Below are 23,105 nucleotides of genomic sequence, written 5' to 3' on the forward strand. Positions count from 1 at the left end.
GGGGCGAATAGAACTGTACACAATTCTCTAAAGGTGTCCTCACCAACATCCTATAAAACAGTAACCTGACATCCCAATTCCAGTAGTCAAGGGTTTGAGCAATGAAGGCAATTGTGCGAAATGCCTTCTTCATCATCCTGTCTACCTACAATGCATCTTTCAAGGATCTATATTCCTGAACCCCTAGGTCACTCCCTAGGGCCCTGCCATTAACTGTGTAGGTCCTGTGTAAGTCTAACCAAAATGCAATATGTTGAATTAATCTCACTTAAAATCCATCTGCAAATCCTCAGCCCCTTGGCCCATTTGATCAAGATCCTTTTGTACTCTTGGACAACCTTGTTCACTGTCCACTATGTCATCCACAAACTTACTAGTCATGCTTCCTATATTCTCATCCAAATAATGTACATAAATGTCAAAGAAAGGTGGACCTGGCACCAATCCCTGCAAAACACCGTTGGTCACAGACCTCCTGTCCTGAAACAACCCGCTCCCACCACCCTCTGTCTCCTACTGTCAAGCCAATTTTGTATCCAATTGGCGAGCTCTTCCTGGATCCCATGTGATCTAACCTTACCAATTAGTCTAACATGTGGAATCTTGTCAAAGGCCTTGCTCAAGTCCATGTTGACAATGTCTATCCTCTTGTTCAAATCCTCAAAAGACTCAATCAGGTATGTGAAACATGATTTCCCACATACAGCCATGCTGACAATCTCTAATCAGTTCTTGCCTTCAAATGCATGTAGATCCTCTCTCTCCGAATCCTCTCCAACAATTTACCCATCATTGACATATTCTCAATTTGCCTGATCCATTCTCCGTTGAAGTCTGATTATTTGAATACTTTGATAAGGTATTTTATTTTGTTACCTTTTCTGTAGAGCAAAGTTTCAGCTTATCTGTTGCTAGCTTCAATCATTAACAATTTGGGTCAGTCCTTTTTGTTATTATCCACATCTTTGCTTTGCTCTTTGGAATCTTTCCGAACACTGTTTAATATCCATTATCCTGCTTTTCCTGCAGAAACCTTCACAGAGATGGAAATAAAAGGTGAAGATTCTGGGAACCCACCCAGCAACCTGACAATCATTAGCCATTTCATAATGCATCAGAGTTACATCTGTGCACTCATATTCATGATGGTAAGAGTAAAACTATGACTCCTTTTTCAGTCTTTGCTAGTGTTAGATTTATGATGCTGTTGAGAGCTGGAGAATAAACCTCTAGTGAGAAATTGCACATGGCATCAAAAAGAACCTTTCAGTTTGATGCCAGGTTTTGGGGAAACATTGTGCACGCACCACCTTTTACATCTCTGCAATAGTAATAAACATCTTCATTAAGATGGCTGTGTGAGATCCCAGATTCATGTACTGCTGTGAACACACTGGATTCAAGTGCAAAGATTGCTTTTGTCACAAGATCTGAATATTCATGTAAATATTCATTTTTGTGCTTATTTTTAAATTTGAAAACATTTCAATGGTTTTCTTCAAATATTTTCGATTATTCTTCCCCTACTCATCTTCTCATTCCATCCCTCAGTTCCCAATTTATACCTCAATTCTATTTCCTTACTTTCTCACATTATCACTCATCACCATGTATTTATCTTTATATCTTACTTCTCTTTTCCCCATCTCACTGTATCCACAAGGATTAAAATGTCCCACAGTTATTTATCTTTCAAATTGTTTCCAACATGTATTTTTACTGTTTTAATACAGATTTAATACTTTAGCCTGATAATCTAATTGAAAGTTTAATTACCAATTCAATAAAAAAGTTTCACTCATTTTTCCTTAATATTTCTTCAAAATTGAACTTATTTCTCAAATTTAAACCCTTCATTGAGGGTTACTAATCACATAGAACAGAGAACATAGAATATAGAACATTACAGCGCAGTACAGGCCCTTCGGCCCTCGATGTTGTGCCACCCTGTCATACTAATCTAAAGCCCATCCCACTTACACTATTCCATGTACGTCCATTTGCCTGTCCAACGACGACTTAGATGCAATTAAACTTGGCGAATCTAGTACCGTTGCAGGCAAAGCATTCCATACCCTTACTACTCTCTGAGTAAAGTCTGGTTGAAGATTTGTAGCTCGGGTGTCCGTTGTTGTGGTTCTGTTCGCCGAGCTGGAAGTTTTTGCTGCAAACGTTTCGTTCCCTGGCTAGGGAACATCATCAGTGCTATTGGAGCCTCCTGTGAAGCGCTGCTTTGATGTTTCTTCCGGTATTTATAGTGGTTTGTTCTTGCCGCTTCCGGGTATCAGTTTCAGCTGTAGTAGTTTGTATGTGGGGTCCAGGTCGATGTGTCTGTTGATGGATGTTCTTGCCGCTTCCGGGTGTCAGTTTCAGCTGTAGTGGTTTGTATATGGGGTCCAGGTCCATGTGTCTGTTAATGGAGTTTGTGGATGAATGCCATGCCTCTAGGAATTCCCTGGCTGTTCTCTGTCTGGCTTGTCCTATGATGGTAGTGTTTTCCCAGTCAAATTCATATTCCTGGTTGTCTGAGTGTATGGCTACTAGGGATACCTGGTCATGTCGTTTTGTGGCTAGCTGATGTTCATGGATGCGGATTGTTAGCTGTCTAGACAGCTAACAATCCGCATCCATGAACATCAGCTAGCCACAAAACGACACGACCAGCTATCCCTAGTAGCCATACACTCAGACAACCAGAAACATGAATTTGACTGGGAAAACACTACCATCATAGGACAAGCCAGACAGAGAACAGCCAGGGAATTCCTAGAGGCATGGCATTCATCCACAAACTCCATTAACAGACACATGGACCTGGACCCCATATACAAACCACTACAGCTGAAACTGACACCCGGAAGCGGCAAGAACAAACCACTATAAATACCGGAAGAAACATCAAAGCAGCGCTTCACAGGAGGCTCCAATAGCACTGATGATGTTCCCTAGCCAGGGAACGAAACGTTTGCAGCAAAAACTTCCAGCTCGGCGAACAGAACCACAACAACTCTCTGAGTAATTACCTTCAGAATCAGTTAAGTCACCTTCAACACTCCACTTTATCCAAAGTGAACAGTGCAATATAATCTGTAACATACATTCAACATAAGGAGATACAGGACCAGGCCATTCAGCCCTTCAGCCCTGCTGCATCATTCAGTGGGATCATGGCTGATCTGATCTTGACTTCAACTTTCCTGTCTGGTCCTGATAAATTTGGACTCCCCCCATAGTTTGAAAATCTGTTGTGTTAGCCTTGAATACATTCAATGATCCAGCTTAGTTCACTGGGAAAGGAAATTCCAAAGATTCATGACCCTTTGAGAGACGAAATTCCATCTTGAATAGGCGGTCCTTCATTCTGAAATTGTGTGCTCCCAGTTCAAGAGTTCCCTGGCTAAAATTCTGGTAAGGTCTCTCAGCATCTTATGTTGCAATACAATCATCATTCTTTGAAACTTAAAGCTTCTGATTTCTGAGGGTCATTCCGTTACTGTATTGGGACAGTAATGAAGTTAATAGGTCCTCTGTTGGACGACCTTTGATAGAGAGAGGGTTTAGAAACTTTCAATAATTCCATGTTTCTGCAGATCTGGAGCATTACTTACATCAGCTGGATGACCTTTGTCCTTTTGATCTGGTCCTGTGTGATCTGGATGTTACGAGACAGTCAGCGATGGGCAAAACTGAGCTCTCCCTTTCTGATGGTTTATGGGAATTTGCTGTTAACTCAACAGTTCATTACAGGCTTGGAGCTGACTGAGGCTGAGCTCTTCCCCACAATCTCTAATGCTGTCCTGATCGACTTTGACCTGAAGCATCCAAACACACCGTGCATTCACCTCGGTGCTAAGGTTTGTATACAGCATGATAAATACTAATCAGGTTCAGCATCAAACCCATTGTTATAGCAGGATGTGATCAGAGTGAAATAAGGTATGCCAGAGATCCCACACCGTGGCTTATTGGGCGATGTTTGGTGGGGAAACTGGGAGGGTACTGGTGGGAACAGCGGAGAAGGTGAAAGTTTAATCGTCAACCAGAGAATATGTGATTAAAACATTTCTTCAAACAGTTGGGATATAAACAGTAAAGACCACAGAAGTTTGAATTATTAAATGGTTGGATAAATATTAAATTATGTAAGATATACAGTACCAAGGCAGGCTGGTCATCCTAATTGGTTTCTGGACTGTATGATCCTACAATATTCCAAACACAGAAGGTCTTCTTTTGGCCATATATTGTAATTAATTTGACACGTGTCACGTAGCAAGCGTTGTACATGAGACTTCGTCTGGACGGCCCTTCAAATCCTATTCCCAGTTTCCTGGCCTCACTTTTAGAGGGCGACATGGATTCCACCACATGAAGCCAGTCTGAGGAATTTCCCAGAGAATGATCAACTAAAATGTTGAGAGCAGTTTCAACACCGTTAAAGTGAGAACGGATCACCAAATGATCACGTTGTAAAAGAAGAGAATTCAGCCCCCCCCCCGTGTCTGCACCAGCTCTTCAAATGGGCATCTGGACTTCATGCCAGTCTCCCACCTTTTCCCCATAATGTTGCACAATATTTCTACCCAAATAATCATCCAATGTCCCTGTTCTTCAGAAGGTGGATTCCAGACCCTAACTACTCCGTGAGAAATGTTTTTACTCCCATCACATCTTTGTCTTTTGTAAATCACTTTAAATCTGTGCCCACTTGTTTTTGATCCTTTGTTAATGTGAGAACAATTTGTCCCTATCCACTGTGTCCAGATCTGTCATGATGTTGAAAGCTATCTATAAGATCATCTTGCAGTATTCTGCTTTTGAAAGAGAACAATCCCAACTTCTCCAATCCATCCCCATAACTGAACTTTCTCATCCCTGAAATCACTTTTTAAAATCACTTCTGCACACTCCCTAATGCATTCATATCTTTCCGATATCATGGTGCCCACAATTTTACATAATATTCCAATGGAGGTCTAACAAATATCTTATACATTTTCAACATCACCTCTTTGTTCTTGTACTCTGTGCCTTTATTAAAGCTGAGAACACTATGGTTTATTTACTACTCTCCACCTGTCCTGCACCTTCAATGATCTGTCCATATAGACACCCAGGTCCTTTTGCTCCTATACCCCCTCCAGGATGGAATCCTCTCTTTTAAATTGTCAGCCCATGTCCTTCTTATCAAAATCACTTTGCACTGAACACCATCTGCCATCTATCTGTCCACTCCACCAATCTTTCCATGTCCTTTTGGAGTTCTAATCTGTTCACTTTAGTTTTCCATGCTAAAACTTTCATATTATCTATCAACTTTGAAATTGCCATTTGCACTCCCAAATCCAGATTGTGGATTCTAGTAATACTAGGAATCAGGAAAAGCAAGTGTCACCACTGAGGAAATCCACTGAAAACCTTCCTCCAGCCCCCAAAGAAATCCACTAACCATTACTCTGCTAGTTGTATGTCCACGTTGCTACTGATCCTTTTATTCCATGACCTCTAACTTTTCTCACAAGTTTCTGTCAAACTACTGCAAATCCATGGACACTACATCATCAGCACCACCCTCATCAAGCCTTTCTGTTAACACTTCAAAAAATTCCAGCAAGTTAGTTCAACACAATTTCCCCTTTAGAAATCCATGCTAACTCTTCATTAGCAACTTGTTTTCTGAGGGACTATTGATTCTATTCCGAATAATTGTCTTTTGGGACATGAGTTAAACTGACTGGTGTTAATCTGACGGTAAGGTATTTAGATTGAGAGGTTACAGCAACACTAATTAGGCAAAAGGACTATTTGTAATAAAAAGGGGCGCATGCAGTGGGAAATGAAGCTCAGCAAAAAAAAGGTTTGACAACCCCTGGTACACAAGAAGTCAAATGTATTATTCTGTGCCACCAGTCTCTGATCAAACTAATCCAATCACTGCCTGGAAACAAAAGGCTAAAGGTTTTTATTGGGAATGACTACTTGTAAAATGTCCTACCTGATTCCCAGTCTGCCTCACTGCTCAATGATGGATTTTGAATGTTGCCTTGCCTTTGGCTAGTGATGTGTTTTGTTTATTGGAGTTGGGAGTCATCCTTTGTTCTTATCAATTGGTTGTTTTCTCAGGTTGAATGGCAGCCTTCATTTTCTCCTCTATCCAATCCCTTTGTGGTCTGGTAATGTTCACTGCAAACTGGACATTTCCATTTCATGATTAAAAATGGGCCCAATACATTAAAACCCTAAGAGGATGATGCAGGGATGCAGCAGGCTGGGATGATTTTGGATTTGATGTTGGGAATTAGTTGCTGAGTATGTGTACATGTCACATGTTGCAGGTCATCTACACTTTCACCTTTTGGCTTTTACTGCGTCAACACTTGACCGAAAAAGAGGAAGTGAGAAAAAGAATGCGTATATCACTAAGTGAGGTCAACATTCAGGGGACAGGTGAGAGAGCTTTCCATTTTACCAGGATCATGGTCTGTGTTGGTTCATGAATTCTCTCTTTCTTGGATGAAGTAGACAGTGTTTCTCAATGTCTCGATTAAATGGAGAATGTGGCTCTGTGGTAATGATGCTTTAGAAAAGTTGTCCTTGTCAGCTGCATCCTTTAATCTAACTTAGAATCTTGCAAGGCAAAAGGGGCCATTTAGCCCATAGGTAGTGTGCTAGCTCTTTGAAGTTAATCCCCTCAGTCTGTCCTGTCCTCAGCCTTGTAACGTTCTCTTTTCAAGTGTTGTATCCAGTTTACTTTCCAAAGTTGGATGTGTCAGACTTGTTCAGACGTTATAAACATAAACATTCTCCTTAAATCCTTTGTGACTCTTTCGTCTTTGATCTTAAATCAGTGGAACCAGTCTTACTTATTCTGTCATTATTGTCATGTCTAATGTTCCTGAGAACAGGACCTTGGCTCGTTACCTACTATTGCTTTACTAACAAGGAAAACCAGGAGTAGTCCATAAGGCTCTTTGAATCTGAATAGTGTTTCTGGCCTATTCTCTCAGTGGGGTGTATTGCAGTTGCCTTCCACACTCACGGCCTAGGGAGAGGAGGAAGCCCTCAAGTCTACCTCAGCCAGAGTAGGAATCAAACTTGCTCTGTTGACGCTGTTCTGAGCCACACACTAGCCATGGACATAGATGAGATGGTTCGCCAGTGAAGCTCAAACCAGATGAGATAATCTCTTCTCAAGAAAGAGATGTATAGAGCTCTTAAAGATAGTGGAATCAAGAGTTATGGGGATAAGGCAGGAACAGGATACTGATTGTGGATGATCAGCCATGATCATAATGAATAATGGTGCAGGCTCGAAGGGCAGAATGGCCTACTCCTGCACATATTGTCTATTGTCTATAATCTCAGGAGAGGTAGTAGGCTATTTCAGGCTGAGGTGTGGAAGTTTCTTCACTCAGAGAGTGGTGAATCTTCAGAATTCTCTGCCCCAGCAACATATGGTAGTTCAAGCATTGAGCAAGTTCATGACGGATGTTGTTATGGAGATGATGGGCATGAAAGGAGATTGAGATAGTGTGCGAAAGTGGCATTGAGGTAGATGATCAGCCATGATCTAACGGTAGTGCAGGCTTGATGGGCTGAATTACCTACTCCGGTTCCTAGTCCCTGTGTCTGGGGGCAGAATGTTGGCTCAGTGGTTAGCACTGCTGCTTCACAATGCCAGGGACCTGGGTTCAATTCCAGCCACAGACAGCTGTTTATGAGGAGTTTGCACATTCTCCCTGTGTCTGTACGAGTTTCCTCTGGGCACTCCGGTTTCCTCCCACAGTCCAAAGATGTGCAGGAATTGGCCATGCTAAATTGCTTGTAGTATTCAGGGAGTGTAAGCTAGGTGCATTAGTCAGGGAAAATGTAGAATAATTGGTGTAGGGAAATGGGTCTGGGTGGGATACTCTTTGGAGGGTTGATGTGGACTTGTTGGGTCAAATGGCCTGTTTCCACACTGAGGGATTCTATTTCAAGTTTTTATGTGAATCTTTCTTGCTACTTTTTTTTCTTTCTGGTTTACCTGACTGGTTCTATTTTCCCATTCCCCTAAATGTGACATCTTCCCAATCAAGTAATCTGATTGAGCAGGGAACAGGACAGTAAACAATGAGCATATCTGAGATAAAGCTCACAGTGACATCCAATGGGTCACTCAGCTGTAGACGATGACATTAATATGGGAACACTATCGTCACCCATTCCCAGAATCCAGTGGTCAGGATGGGTGCTCTTGTGGTGCATTTGCAGTGTCCTAACTCTGAGACAGGACACCCAGGTTCAAGTCCCAGCTGTTCCAGAAATGTGCCATGACATCACTGAGATCTCAAACAGCAAAAGGACATTGCCTTCTCCTAATTCTGGGAATTGTGTCTTTAGGAAAGGAAAACACTGGTCTCATTCTGCTCCCAAGTGTGGAATCGGGGTGGGTAGGGATCTAAATTGTGTGGAATCAAAAACAGAAATTCCTGGAAAAACTCAGCAGGTTGGCAGCATCTGTGGGGATAGAGACAGGGTTAATGTTTCCAGTCAAGTTACCTTTCGTCAGAAGCTGAAAGCAGTGAGGAAAATAGTGGTATTTACAAACAGGACACCTCCCATTCACTACAGTCATAGAGTCATAGAGATGTACAGCATAGAAACAGACCCTCTCGTCCAACCCATCCATGCCAACCAGATATCCCAAACCAATCTAGTCCCACCTGTCAGCACTCGGCCCATATCCCTCCAAACCCTTCCTATTCATATACCGAACCAAATGCCTTTTAAATGCTGCAATTGTACCAGTCTCCACCACTTCCTCTGGCAGCTCATTCCATACACGTACCACCCTCTGAGTGAAAAAGTTGCCTCTTAGGTCTCTTTTATATCTTTTGTCTCTCACCCTACTTTTGCTGCTTGAGATCTCAGTGATGTTATGGGAATTTTCATAAAACTAGGTAATGAAGAGAAAGGATGTCCTCTGTTTGGTTTGGATGGTGTCCATTCAGTTGTAAATAGCTTGCAATGCAAAGGCTTGTTAATTAGCTATAGAAATCCAGTGAAAGGACCTTTCTTAAAAGGAAACATCTGCTAGTGAGTAACTTTAATTGAACTAATTGTACCTCTAATGCTAGCATATAAGTCATAGAATTCAGTTTATTTAGAGTGTACAGAAAATTGTTCGTCAAAGCGAAGCACTAAGATTGAAGATCTAAAACTTCAAAACTAGTTAGAGACAGATGGTGCCATCTCCGTTTTGCAAATATAAACTAGAGATTTAAGACTATCACTGCACTATGATTTTTGTGGCAACATTGTTAGAATCCTTTTTCTGTTATTTAAACGGGTTAAAAAGAGTTTTTAAAGACCAAATCTGTGTAATGATAACTGTTGTATGCAATCAAGATGTGAGTGCAAACTAACCTTGGATTTTGTCTGAAGGGAAACTTCAAATAACTGCTTATTGCAAACTAAATCCCTAAATAGGAATTTTTTTCAACAAAAGTTGAAAGTACGTAAGTTTTTGGAAGGAATTATTTATCTATTGCTGTGATTGCCTTTTTGAATTTTTCAAAGGGGGTTGGTAGCTGCACTGCTGACCATGAAGCAGGATTATTTACAATTTAATTTAATTTGAAATCTTACAGTCTTTGTTAAATTCAGCAGTTTTGTAACATTTGACTGCATCTTCCTGATCTGATCCTGAAACGAAGTACTTCTCCCAAAATGGAGGGCATTTTGTATTCACTAGGAAATGGGATAAACCCATGAATGAGAAATGGGAGCATTCCCTCTTCACTGGGAAAAGGGGTCATTAGATTAGATTACTTACAGTGTGGAAACAGGCCCTTCAGCCCAATAGATCCACACTGACCCGCCGAAGCGCAACCCACCCATATCCCTACATTTACCCCTTACCTAACACTACGGGCAATTTAATTCACCTGACCCGCACATCTTTGGACTGTGGGAGGAAACCGGAGTACCCGGAGTAAACCCACGCAGACAAGGGGAAAACGTGCAAACTCCACACAGTCAGTCGCCTGAGGCGGGAATTGAACCCGGGTCTCTGGTGCGGTGAGGCAGCTGTGCTAATCACTGTGCCACCGTGCCGCCCACGGGTCATTCTCCCGTCACAGGGATTCGGAACTGTCGCCCTGTCACTGTAGCCCCAGCGCTGGGAAACAAGACATCACGTAGTTTCTGTTTTTCCTGAACGAGGTCACACAGGAAGATGCCTCTGACAAATCCACCTGCTCTCCATGTGAGATATACGCTATTTTGGCATGGACTAGCAGCTAGTGATCAGCACCAATGGGAGAAACCAGGATGCCAGCAGCTCCACATTCAAATCCACATGTGGACCAGGCAGCCTGACCGGGAGGGATGCCTGTCTGAGGCCCTGTTCCCTACACTTCTATCCCATCTGGTGACAATCTCCTCTCTGCCCCCAGTACGCAATCGGCCCAGCCTCACCCACCTTCACGTTTTTGAAGCTTGTGAATAAATTTCCCTGCTTTTGACTGTATCTCCCTGTGTGCTACAGTGCAATCATAGCTTCTATCCTGAAGAAGGGTGCTATTCCTGTGCCCAAACACTGTTGATGAGTCTCACTCTCACTGGTATCTGTTGCTTCTGCGGTGCCTCTTTGATTTTGTTCCAGGAGTGGGTCATTCAGCCCTTCAGCCCAACTCTGTCCTTCAATTAAATCACGTCTGATCTCAACTCCATTTACCTTCTTTACATTTTAACTCTGGATGGTTTTTCAAAACAAAAATATATCAATCCCAATCTTGAAAGTACCATTTGCCTTCATCCCAACTTTAAGCTCCACATTGAGTGAAATGGCATGTACTAGAATAAAATAACCCTGGTGACAGTTAGCATGCCATATTTCTGTTTGTCTTTCTGGTTCTGTCTACAGAGAGTACACAGATCGACGGGACTTTGATGGCAATGCTTGGATCTGTAGTGAAGGGATTTTTGATAAAGTACTGGATCTACTTCTGCACAGCCATGTTTATCATTATTAGTTTCCATGGCAGAGTCGTGGTATATAAAATACTTTACATCGTGCTGTTTCTCTTCTGTGTGGCATTGTATCAGGTAGGTCTATGTTTGCTGTGTGTATACTGAGCAGACATGGTGCCAACTCACTGTGACTGCAACGCTCTGGTGCAAGGATCAGACATGGGAATTGTTCCCAGATTGTACCTAATGATCTCAAACTCATGCAACTCAGTAATCCTTATACCTGGTGAAAGTACACATATGGATTGGTTTCACATTTGAATATAGGACGTGTGGTTATTAAGATTGCAGATTACACCAAAATTGCTGGTATCATGGACAGTGAAAAAGGTTCACTGCGAGGTGTGGCATTTTGGTACGGCAAACCAGGGCAGGACTTATACACTTAATGGCATGGTCTTTGGGGAGTGTTGCCAAACAAAGGGACCAAGGGATGCAGGTGCATTGTTCCTTGAAAGTGGAATTGCAGGTAGACAGGGTGGGGAAGAAGCCATTTGGGATGCTTGCCTTCATTAGTGACAACGTTGAGTATAATTATTAGGACGTCATTGTTGCAGCTGTACAGGACATTGGTGAGGCCACATTTTCAGTATTGTATTCAATTCTGATTTCCCTGCTATAGGCAAGATGTTGTTAACTTGAAAGGTTCAGAGAAGATTTACAAGTTTGTTTCCAGGATTGGAAGGTTTGAACTATAAGGACAGCCTGAATAGGCTGGGACTACTTTCCCTGGAGCATCAGAGGCTGAGGGTGACCTTATACATGTCGATAAAATCACGAGGGGCATGGACAGGGTGAATAGAAAAGGTCTTTTCCTCAGTGTAGGGGAATCCAAAACCAGAGGGTATAGGTTTAAGTTGCGAAGGGAAAGATAATAAAAGGGATCTGAGGGGCAACCTTTTCACGTAGAGGATGGTGCATGTAAGGAATGAGCTGCCAGAGCAGGTGATGGAGGCATCTGGATGGGTACATTAATAAGAAGGGTTTAGAGAGATATGGGCCAAATACTGGCAAATGGGACTAGGCCAGTTAGGGATATCTGATTGGCATGAATAATCTGAACCAAAGGGTCTATTCCTGTACAACTCTTGACTCTTCTAATGACTAGGACCAATAGGATCACCCGCATGGGCCCCAGCTATGCCTGCCTCTTTGTAGGAACCCGCATGGGCCCCAGCTATGCCTGCCTCTTCGTAGGACCCGCATGGGCCCCAGCTATGCCTGCCTCTTTGTAGGAACCCGCATGGGCCCCAGCTATGCCTGCCTCTTCGTAGGATATGTGGAACAGTCCATCTTCCGCAACTACACTGGCACCACCCCCCACATTTTCCTCCGCTACATCGATGACTGTATCGGCGCTGCCTCATGCTCCCACGAGGAGGTTGAACAGTTCATCAACTTTACTAACACCTTCCATCCCGACCTTAAATTCACCTGGACTGTCTCAGACTCCTCCCTCCCCTTCCTAGACCTTTCCATCTCTATCTCGGGCGACCGACTCAACACAGACATCTACTATAAACCGACTGACTCCCACAGCTACCTGGACTACACCTCCTCCCCCCCTGCCCCCTGCAAAAACTCCATCCCATATTCCCAATTCCTTCGTCTCCACCACATCTGCTCCCAGGAGGACCAGTTCCAACACCACACAGCCCAGGTGGCCTCCTTCTTCAAGGACCGCAGATTCCCCCCAGACGTGATCGACGATGCCCTCCACCGCATCTCCTCCACTTCCCGCTCCTCCGCCCTTGAGCCCCGCTTCTCCAACCGCCACCAAGACAGAACCCCACTGGTTCTCACCCCACCAACCTCCGCATACAACGTATCATCCGCCATCATTTCCGCCACCTCCAAACGGACTCCACCACCAAGGATATATTTCCCTCCCCTCCCCTATCAGCGTTCCGCAAGGACCACTCCCTTCATGACTCCCTCGTCAGATCCACACCCCCCCACCAACCCAACCTCCACCCCCGGCACTTTCCCCTGCAACCGCAGGAAATGTAAAACTTGCGCCCACACCTCCACACTCACTTCCCTCCAAGGCCCCAAGGGATCCTTCCATATCCGCCACAAGTTCACCTGTACCTCCACACACATCATCTATTGCATCCGCTGCACCCGATGTGGCCTCCTCTATATTGGGGAGACAGGCCGCTTACTTGCGGAACGCTTCAGAGAACACCTCTGGGACGCCTGGACCAACCAACCCAACCACCCCGTGGCTCAACACTTTAACTCTCCCTCCCACTCCACCGAGGACATGCAGGTCCTTGGACTCCTCCACCGGCAGAACATAACAACACGACGGCTGGAGGAGGAGCGCCTCATCTTCTGCCTGGGAACCCTCCAACCACAAGGTATGAATTCAGATTTCTCCAGTTTCCTCATTTCCCCTCCCCCCACCTTGTCTCAGTCGGTTCCCTCAACTCAGCACCGCCCTCCTAACCTGCAATCTCCTTCCTGACCTCTCCGCCCCCACCCCACTCCGGCCTATCACCCTCACCTTGACCTCCTTCCACCTATCCCACCTCCATCGCCCCTCCCCTAAGTCCCTCCTCCCTACCTTTTATCTTAGCCTGCTTGGCTACTCTCTCTCATTCCTGATGAAGGGCTTATGCTCGAAAAGTCGAATTCCCTATTCCTGACTTGCTGCCTGGCCTGCTGTGCTTTGACCAGCAACACATTTTCACCAATAGGATCAATCCTAGCACAAGTACTCTATATAGTGATAATATCAGTGGAAATACAATGAATAACACTCAGCATCAGGAAAGAGTTACTGTGTTGCAATATGAAGGAATGGATTCACATCAGTCGAGTCTTTAGGACTCCCTTCCTCAAAAGGCAGTGGATGTTTAATCTTCAAATATTTTTAAAGCAGAGTTAGATTATTTATTAACCAGGGATGAGTCTCATCATGGATATGCAGGAATGTAGAGCTGAGGTTAAAATCAGATCAGCCATGATCTTATTGAATGGTACGAAGGTTCAAAAGGCCGGTGGTGTTGGGGGAGGATGTGGGGAGAGCCTCCTCTTATTCAGATGTAAATCTACATTCAGTAATTGAGGGCTTGGGAAAGGTGTTAGTGAGTCATGGAGTGATTGGTAAGAGTGGGGGAAGAAGGTTATTGAGCCAATGCAAGGAGCTGGATTAGTACCAATCAAGGAGCACTCAGTAACACGTGGCTCAGGCTGGAGGAGTTATTGAAACTGCGCAGGTCTCTCAAATTTCTTCCTCTCTTTTGTGTTTACAGGTACATTATGATTGGTGGCGTCAAATCCTGAGGTATTTCTGGATCACTGTTGTGTCATATTCAATGCTGGTGCTCGTCACAATCTATACCTATCAGTTTCAGACTGTGTCTTGGCTCTTTCAGCAGAAAATGGGAATGTCAGAGGACAGGTAAACTGCTAATTCATCACTTCCCCACTTTGCATTTATTCCTCCTTTTCCTATAATTCGGGTTCACTTTAAACTAACGTTTGGGGATGGTCTTTCCTATTCTACTTAATAACTTGCAAACCTCTTTAATGAACCTCCTCTCACGGGTAAAGAGCTTAGTTTTAGTTCTTTTTTAATTGCAAAAAATATACTTTATTCAAAAAAAAGTTAAGTATGTACACAGTTAATGCAGTTCTGTATAATCTTTGTACATGAAAAGCAAACAAATATTGGAATTTTGGCATTCCCTGCAGTTAGGAAAATCCCTAAGCATTTTGTACTTATACTTAGGCATGTCCCATATCTTCTTACCTTCCCAGTTCACCTGCCCTAACCTGAGTGGACAAACAACTGAAGAGGTCAGGAGGAGGAGAACACTGATTAGTTTGTGACCACACTGATATAGGGGAACCTCGATTATCCGAAGGACATTGGCAGGGAGTATTTCTTTCCGTTAATCAAATTCCGGATAATCGAGTGCCAGACAACATCGATAGGCAAACATTGGGATCATGTGATCTTGTTCGGATAATCTGAACTTAGGATAATCGAATGCTGGATAATCAACGTTCCTCAGTATCTAGATGAATCCTGAGAGTTTAAACAACTGAAAGATTTTCTCATCAGAGATAGGATTGTCCCCGAAACATTGATTCTCCTGCTCCTCGGATGCTGTCTGACCTGCTGAGCTTTTCCAGCAGTACACTTTCGACTCTGACCTTTAGCATCTGCAGTCCTCACTTTCTTCCGAGGCTTGTCTTTGGCATTAAGAGATTCTGTCATGAGAGTAATTCACTGAGAGATAAAAAAAATTTGAAAAATTTATGAACACAAGCAAGAGCTGTCAGTCACGTCGGCTTCCAAGAGATCAATTGTGTTCAGGGATTCTGTAGTCCGAGGTACAGACAGACGTTTCTGTGGCCAGCAGAGAAAAAGCAGAATGGTATGTTGTTTCCCTGGTGCCAGGATCAAGGATGTCTCAGAGAGGGTGCAGAATGTTCTTACCGGGGAGAGGAGCCAGCAGGAGGTCATTGTCCACATTGGAACCAACGACATTGGAAGGGAAAATGTTGAGATTCTGAAGGGAGATTGCAGAGAGTTAGGCAGAAATTTAAAAAGGAGATTATTTGCGTGGAGCTGAGAAATAAGAAAGGGGTGATCACCTTATTCTGATTGTATTATAGATCCCCTAATAGTTAGAGGGAAATTGAGAAACAAACTTGTAAGCAGATCTCAGCTATCTGTAAGAATAATGGGGTAGTTATGGTAGGGGATTTTAACTTTCCAAACATCGACTAGGACCGCCATAGTGTTAAAGGTTTAGATGGAGAGGAATTTTGTAAGTGTGTACAAGACAATTTTCTCATTCAGTATGTGGATGTACCTACCAGAAAAGGTGCAAACCTTGACCTACTCTTAGGAAATAAGGTAGGGCAGGTGACTGAGGTGTCAGTGGGGGAGCACTTTGGGGCCAGCGACCATAATTCTATTAGTTTTGAAATAGTGATGGAAAAGGATAGAAGTTCTAAATTGGAGAAAGGCCAATTTTGACGTATTAGGCAAGAACTTTCGAAAGCTGATTGGAGGCAGATGTTCTCAGGTAGAGGGACGGCTGGAAAATGGGAAGCCTTCAGAAATGAGATAACTAGAATCCAGAGAAAGTATATTCCTGTCAGGGTGAAAGGGAAGGCTGGCAGGTATAGGGAAAGCTGGATGACTAAAGAAATTGAGGGTTTGGTTAAGAAAAAGAAGGAAACATATGTCGGGTATAGACAGGATAGACCGAGTGAATCCTTAGAGAATGAAGAAAGTAGGAGTATACTTAAGAGGGAAATCAAGAGGGCAAAAAGGGGACATGAGATAGCTTTGGCAAATAGAATTAAGGAGAATCCAAAGGGTCTTTACAAATATATTAAGGACAAAAGGATAACTAGGGAGAGAATAGGGCCTCTCAAAGATCAGCAAGGCGGCCTTTATGTGGAGCCACAGAAAATAGGGGAGATACTAAATGAATATTTTGCATCAGTATTTACTGTGGAAAAGGATATGGAAGATATAGACTATAGGGAAATAGATGGTGACATCTTGCAAAATGTCCAGATTACAGAGGAGGAAGTGCTGGATGTCTTGAAATGGTTAAAGGTGGATAAATCCCCAGGACCTGATCAGGTGTACCTGAGAACTCTGTGGGAAGCTAGAGAAGTGATTGCTGGGCCTCTTGCTGAGATATTTGTATCATCGATAGTCACAGGTGAGGTGCCGGAAGACTGGAGGTTGGCAAACGTGGTGCCACTGTTTAAGAAGGGCGATAAAGACAAGCCAGGGAGCTATAGACCGGTGAGCCTGACCTCGGTAATGGGCAAGTTGTTGGAGGGAATCCTGAGGGACAGGATGTTACATGTATTTGGAAAGGCAAGGACTGATTTGGGATAGTCAAGTTCGTGCGTGGGAAATCATGTCTCACAAACTTGATTGAGTTTTTTGAAGAAGTAACAAAGAAGATTGATGAGGGCAGAGCAGTAGATGTGATCTATATGGGCTTCAGTAAGGTGTTCGACAAGGTTCCCCATGGGAGATTGATTCGCAAGGTTAGATCTCATGGAATACAGGGAGAATTAGCATTTGGATACAGAATTGGCTCAAAGGTAGAAGACAGAGGGTGGTGGTGGACGGTTGTTTTTTAGATTGGAGGCCTGTGTCCAGTGGAGTGTCACAAGGATCAGTGCTGGGTCCTCTACTTTTTGTCATTTACATAAATGATTTGGATGCGAGCATAAGAGGTACGGTTAATAAGTTTGCAGATGATACCAAAATTGGAAGTGTAATGGACAACGAAGAGGGTTACCTCAGATTACAACAGGATCTGGACCAGATGAGCCAATGGGCTGAGAAGTGGCAGATAGAGTTTAATTCATAGAAATGCGAGGTGCTGCATTTTGGGAAAGCAAATTTTAGCAGGACTTATACACTTAATGGTCAGGTCCTAGGGAGTGTTGCTGAGCAAAGAGACCTTGGAGTACAGGCTCATAGCTCCTTGAAAGTGGAGTCGCAGGTAGATAGGATAGTGAAGAAGGCATTTGGTATGCTTTCCTTTATTGGTCAGAATATTGAGTACAAGAGTTGGGAGGTCATGTTGCAGCTGTACAAGACATTGGTTCAGCCACTGTTGGAATATTGCATGCAATTCTGGTCTCCTTCCTATTGGAAAGATGTTGTGAAACTTGAAAAGGTTCAGAAAAGATTTACAAGGCTGTTGCCAGGATTGGAGGAATTGAGCTACAGGGAGGGGCTGAACAGGCTGGAGCTGTTTTCCCTAGAGCGTCGGAGGTTGAAGGGTGACCTTATAAAGGTTTACAAAATTATGAGGGGCATGGATAGGATAAATAGACAAAGTCTTTTCCCTGGGATCGGGGAGTCCAGAACTGGAGGGCATAGGTTTAGGGTGAGAGGGGAAAGATATAAAAGAGACCTGAGGGGCAACATTTTCACTCAGAGGCTGGTACATATATGGAATGAGCTGCCAGAGAATGTGGTGGAGGCTGGTACAATTGCAACATTTAAGAGGCATTTGGATGGGTATATGATTAGGAAGAGTTTGGAAGGATATGGGCTGGGTGCTAGCAGGTGGGACTAAATTGGGTTGGGATATCTTGTCAGCATGGACGGATTGGACCGAAGGGTCTGTTTCCATGCTGTACATCTCTATGACTCTATCAGCTAGAGGGTATTAATGGGAGACATGCTGAAGATTTCTATTAGATTGAGGTATTCCAGGCTGAGTGAAAAAACACCTTTGGAAAATGTACAGCACATTTCCAGAAGGGCCAACAGAAAGGTGAAGGCCAGAGGGCAGCTTGTAAATATTGCAGAGGAAGCCACGCACAAGATAAAGAAGCCTAAAAACCAAAAGAACTGTGGATGCTGGAAATCAGAAACAAAAACAGAAAGTGCTAGCAATTGCCAGCAGGTCTGGCAGCACCTGTGGAGAGAAATTAAGAGTTAACATTTCAGGTTAAATGACCCTTCCTCAGAACCAAACCTTCCTCAAAACAAGCTTGTGCCCGGGGGGAAAAGCCACACTCTAACAGCAGAAACTGAGTCACTTTGTACACAAGTGATTAGCTAGGAAAAAGCAAAGGAAGCTGAGAAAGATGATTACTGGAGAGTTGTTAGCAGATGATTCTGATGACTTTCACTACGCCATATAAAAGATTGGCATTACCTGGTCTAAAGATGATAAATGGCTTCCAGCTGTTATAGAACATGGAACATCGAACATTACAGCGCAGTACAGGCCCTTCGGCCCTCGATGTTGCACCGACCTATGGAACCAATCTGAAGCCTATCTAGCCTACACTATTCCATTTTCACTTATATGTTTATCCAATGACCATTTAACTGCCTTTAAAGTTGGCGAGTCTACTACTGTTCAAACGACGACTGCACATATGCAAGAAAAACTCCCAGCTCGGCGAACAGAACCACAACAAAGAGCATTAAGTGAATGGGAAATGTCAGAGAGACATGTAACATTGTGAACTTTGTTTTTGTGTGAGGTGGTGATCCAAAAATAAACTCTCGAATGTCAGCTTAAGATTAAGTGATGAAAAGATACTTTCCCCAAGGGGACAATTCATAAAGGTCCTACAGTGTGGCAACAGGCCTTTCGTCCCAACAAGTCCACACTGATCCTCCAGAGAGGAACCTACCCAGACCCATTTTCCGACATTTAACCTCTGACTAATGCACCCAACTTACACATCCCTGAACGCTGTGGACAATTTAGCGTGGCCAATTCACCTAAACTGCACATCTTTGGGAGGAAACCACAGGACCCCCATGCAGGCATAGGGAGAATGTGCAAACTTCATATTGACAGTCCCCCGAGGGTAGAATTGAACCCAGGTCCCTGGTGCTGTGAGGCAGCAGGGCTAACCACTGAGCCACCGTGCCACCCTTTAAGAGACGGTTAAAGTTTAGAACCCAATGCATTGGAAAGGGCAAAAAGCTGGAGTTCTTGATAGTGGACCTTAAGCAAATTCTACGCATCTCAGCTGAAGCCGAGACTCGCAACCAGTGTTCCCTTTAAGCAGAACAACTGTTCTGTGTGTGGCAATTTGTATCAGCACATCAATCTCAGCATTGACCTCCAGTCCCAGAGGTTGCTGCCATGCCTGGACCTTAACGGCCTACACAACTCCGAAAGAAAGTTAGAGCGAATGCTGCTGGTACCCCTACAATACCAGGATCTGCAGCACTTCAGAGACCATAAATCCACTAACCACTGAACAGATCCGAAAAGATTACAAAGGATTGGATCTCTTCCTGGTGAATATCCTTTCGGAGTAGATAAGAGTATGACACCAACATTGCAGCTACCAAGGAGAGAGTTCCAGCTACTGTCCCAGACCGGCCTGAAACACAAGGTTGAGGAGCTGAGAAAGAAGGGACTAATCTGGAGTGACAGCTCCTAGAGCCTAGAGCCTGGGAGCAGTGAAATAACCTGCCCAGCTGAAAAAATGCATCAATTCAAATAATCTAATAAATGCCAATCATTGAAGGAGTTTTGCCACAACTTGGCAAAGTAGACAGGCAGGAGGCTGGAAGAACGCAGCAAGCCAGGCAGCATCGGGAGATGGAGAAGTCAACGTTTCAGGACCATGACTTGGCAAGATAAATTCTTTAGGATCCTCAGTGCAAGGAATGGTTCCTCCAAGTGAAGCTGGATGGAAGTAGCTATTCTCTAACTACATTCTGGATTACATTTGGGATATACAGATAATCATGTCTGCTGTTTGGCATTTCTAGAAGAGTACCAGTGTAGATATTACAGAACAGTCCGTGATCTTGTAGGTAATCTGCTAATAGAGGCATAGAGTCATCCATCATAGAAACAGACCCTTCGGTCCAACATGTCCATGTTGACCTAGTATCCCAAATGTAAGTAGTTCAATTTACCTGCGTTTAGTCCACATCGAAGGGCCTGTTCTGTGCTGTATTGTTCTATGTTCTACATCCCTCTAAACTGGTCCAGAAATATTTTAAATATTGTATTGTACCAGCCTTGACCACTTTCTCTGGCAGTTCATTCCATCCATGCACAATTGTCTGTGCGAAAAAGTTGCCTCTCAGGACCTTTGAAATATTTCCCTTCTCACCTTAAACTTATGTCCTATACTTTTCAACTCCCCTACCCTTGGAAAAAGACCTTAGCTATTCACTTTACCTGTGCCCCTCATGATATCATAAACCTCAATAAGGTGATCCCTCAGCCTCCAATGCTCCAGGGAAAGAAGTCCCAGCTATCCAGCCTCTCCCTATAGCTCAAACCAATCAATGGATGTGGGGACACAATGGAAGAAGCCATCACTAATCACAATCAGGATCTACTGCAACAGCTAGAAAGAGCTCACCAGGTGACCCAGAAGCTGAACAAAACAAAAAGTTGAAGTGCTTGATGTCAAGTACATGGATCTTGTTCTGACAGTGAAAGACCATTTCCTATACCTCAGCAAGGTGAGTGCTGTGACAAAGATGCAGAAACCAACATGTATGAAAGCAGTGCAACGATTCATCACATCTGTGAACTATTCAACAAAGTTCTTGTCTGAATTGTCATCAGAGTGTGAACCTCGACACAACTCACTGCTCTTAATGTGCAGTGTTCTTGGGTACAGAATGAGAAGCAGTTTTTACGAGCATCAGACACTCAGTACTGACCGTGCCAGTACAGATTTACTGCAGAGTGACTTCCTCATTGACAGAGTGATGCCAGCAAGACAGACTTGGAAGTACCCTTGTGAAACAAGGAGGACAATCAGATGGATTGACATCCAAGGGCATTGATACAAACTGAATGGCTCAATGCTCACTTTGAGAAAGAGGACTTGGCTGCTGACTTTACTCATGAACATTCTCATCAGGACCATTTTGGAGAGACAGTGTTACAGTGGATGTGCAGCTACAAGCCACTTCTGAAGATCTTCCTCAAACCACATATGGACAAAGTGTCTGCAAATTATGTTACCTCATTTCTAGAGCTATCATCTGGACATGGGATACAAGCACGGGAAGCAGATGTACATTCCTGATGTGCTGTCAGGAGCAGTACACCCAAGGAACAAAGTAGAGAATGCTAGAACTAAATGTGGAATCTCCCAGCTTCCACTGAAGCAACAGCTCAACAAAGGCCTGAGGTCAGCCAGCCCAGTGGAGACATTGAGACCTAACTCAAATCAAGTAACAAGATGCAGTCTCTCCAAGTGCTGCAGGAAGTAATGGTAAAAGGATGGTCCAAAACTGTCAAGGACACTCCTGTTAATAGAAGAGAGTGCTGGTCAGGTAGAGGTGAAGTGATAGCCTAAGGTGGCATCTTATACCAAGGAAATAGAGTCATTATCCTAAGGAGATGAGAAACCCCCGATGCTGAGGCACCTTCATGCCAGTTGGCTATTGTAGCCATGTAATCTCTACATCTATAAATGCTTTCAGTCCAGTCTATGGCAGCCATTAAATATATTACATGAAATAAAAATGTACACCAATCCTGCACTTGGGTTCACCCAAATCTCTGTTTATACCCAAACTCCCAATAAGTCCAGTGCCCAAACTGATCTACATTGGCTCCCAGTCTTGTGTGAGTTCCAGTTTAAAAATCTCAGTTTTTTTTTTCATCCTTTCAATGTCCTGTGAAATGCCTTGGGACATTGTATTGCCCCAACACAATAATTCAAACTGGAAGTGAAGCTTCCAGGCCTGGGAGATGTTTGAGTAACTAGCACCTACTGAAGGTGCAGCCTCACCAGCAATCTGGGAGTGTGAGAGTAACACCATTAGGATGTCATCTGGCTAATAATCCAGTGGATTTGATCCACCATTCATTGAAGAGTCACTGAGTTTTCATTCCATTCATTTAATAATTTGGGCTTTACAATGAGAGAGTGATCCACTCACCCAGGTTACTACCCTGGAGATTTACCCTGTCAGTTACCGAAATGCCAAGGTCCGAGCATTTAATGGATAGAGAAGTTGTTGTTTTTTTATTTAATTAGGCCTTTCGTTGCTTCAGCATGTTACAAAAATTCTTCAAACCAATGAGCTAGGTGAAAAGAAAATTACCATCCTCTTCTTTGTCTCAGTTTGAAAGACCTGGGCTTGGAGCAGTATGACACTGCTGAGCTGTTTGCTAATATGTCACTTCCTGCGACCTTCCTCCTGGCCTGTATCCTCCAGCTGCATTACTTCCATGATCACTTCCTCAACCTGACAGACTGGAAGCATGTCAGTCCCAGGCAGGATGATCTCATCAATAGGTAGGTCTCTTCAGATTGTTTTGTGTTTCCCAATGTTCAAAAGAATTCCTTTTAAAAGCCTGACATAACAACCTCCCTGTCTTTGTGATGTAGGCATCGCTGGCTTCATTGTCTAATTGCTCTTGATAAGGTGGTGCAAACTACTGCAGTTCATTTGGTGGAGGGCAGTGCAGTTGTTCATTTTCAACAAAGCCTGGACAACATTCTGGCTTGTGCTAATACATGACAAGTAACATTCACACTGCAAAACTACCACCTGCCAACAAGTGGGAACCTTGACATTTAATAATATTACCATATTCACTTTGATAATACAGAACTTAAGCACT

At 43.6% G+C, this 23,105-nt stretch overlaps 1 protein-coding gene across 1 annotated transcript in view; it reads left to right on the forward strand.

Moving 5' to 3' along the window:
• LOC132822635 (piezo-type mechanosensitive ion channel component 2-like) overlaps positions 1 to 23,105 on the forward strand; it is a 211,958-nt gene that overhangs the window by 22,253 nt on the left and 166,600 nt on the right. Inside the window, exons 8-13 of the mRNA XM_060835882.1 lie at positions 1,030 to 1,148; positions 3,591 to 3,854; positions 6,336 to 6,447; positions 10,910 to 11,091; positions 14,277 to 14,425; positions 22,603 to 22,776. Of these exons, the coding sequence (XP_060691865.1) occupies positions 1,030 to 1,148; positions 3,591 to 3,854; positions 6,336 to 6,447; positions 10,910 to 11,091; positions 14,277 to 14,425; positions 22,603 to 22,776 (1,000 nt within the window). The remainder of the gene's footprint in view (positions 1 to 1,029; positions 1,149 to 3,590; positions 3,855 to 6,335; positions 6,448 to 10,909; positions 11,092 to 14,276; positions 14,426 to 22,602; positions 22,777 to 23,105) is intronic.

This window comes from Hemiscyllium ocellatum, chromosome 15 (genome assembly GCF_020745735.1).
Source record: "Hemiscyllium ocellatum isolate sHemOce1 chromosome 15, sHemOce1.pat.X.cur, whole genome shotgun sequence".
Classification (NCBI taxonomy): domain Eukaryota; kingdom Metazoa; phylum Chordata; class Chondrichthyes; order Orectolobiformes; family Hemiscylliidae; genus Hemiscyllium; species Hemiscyllium ocellatum.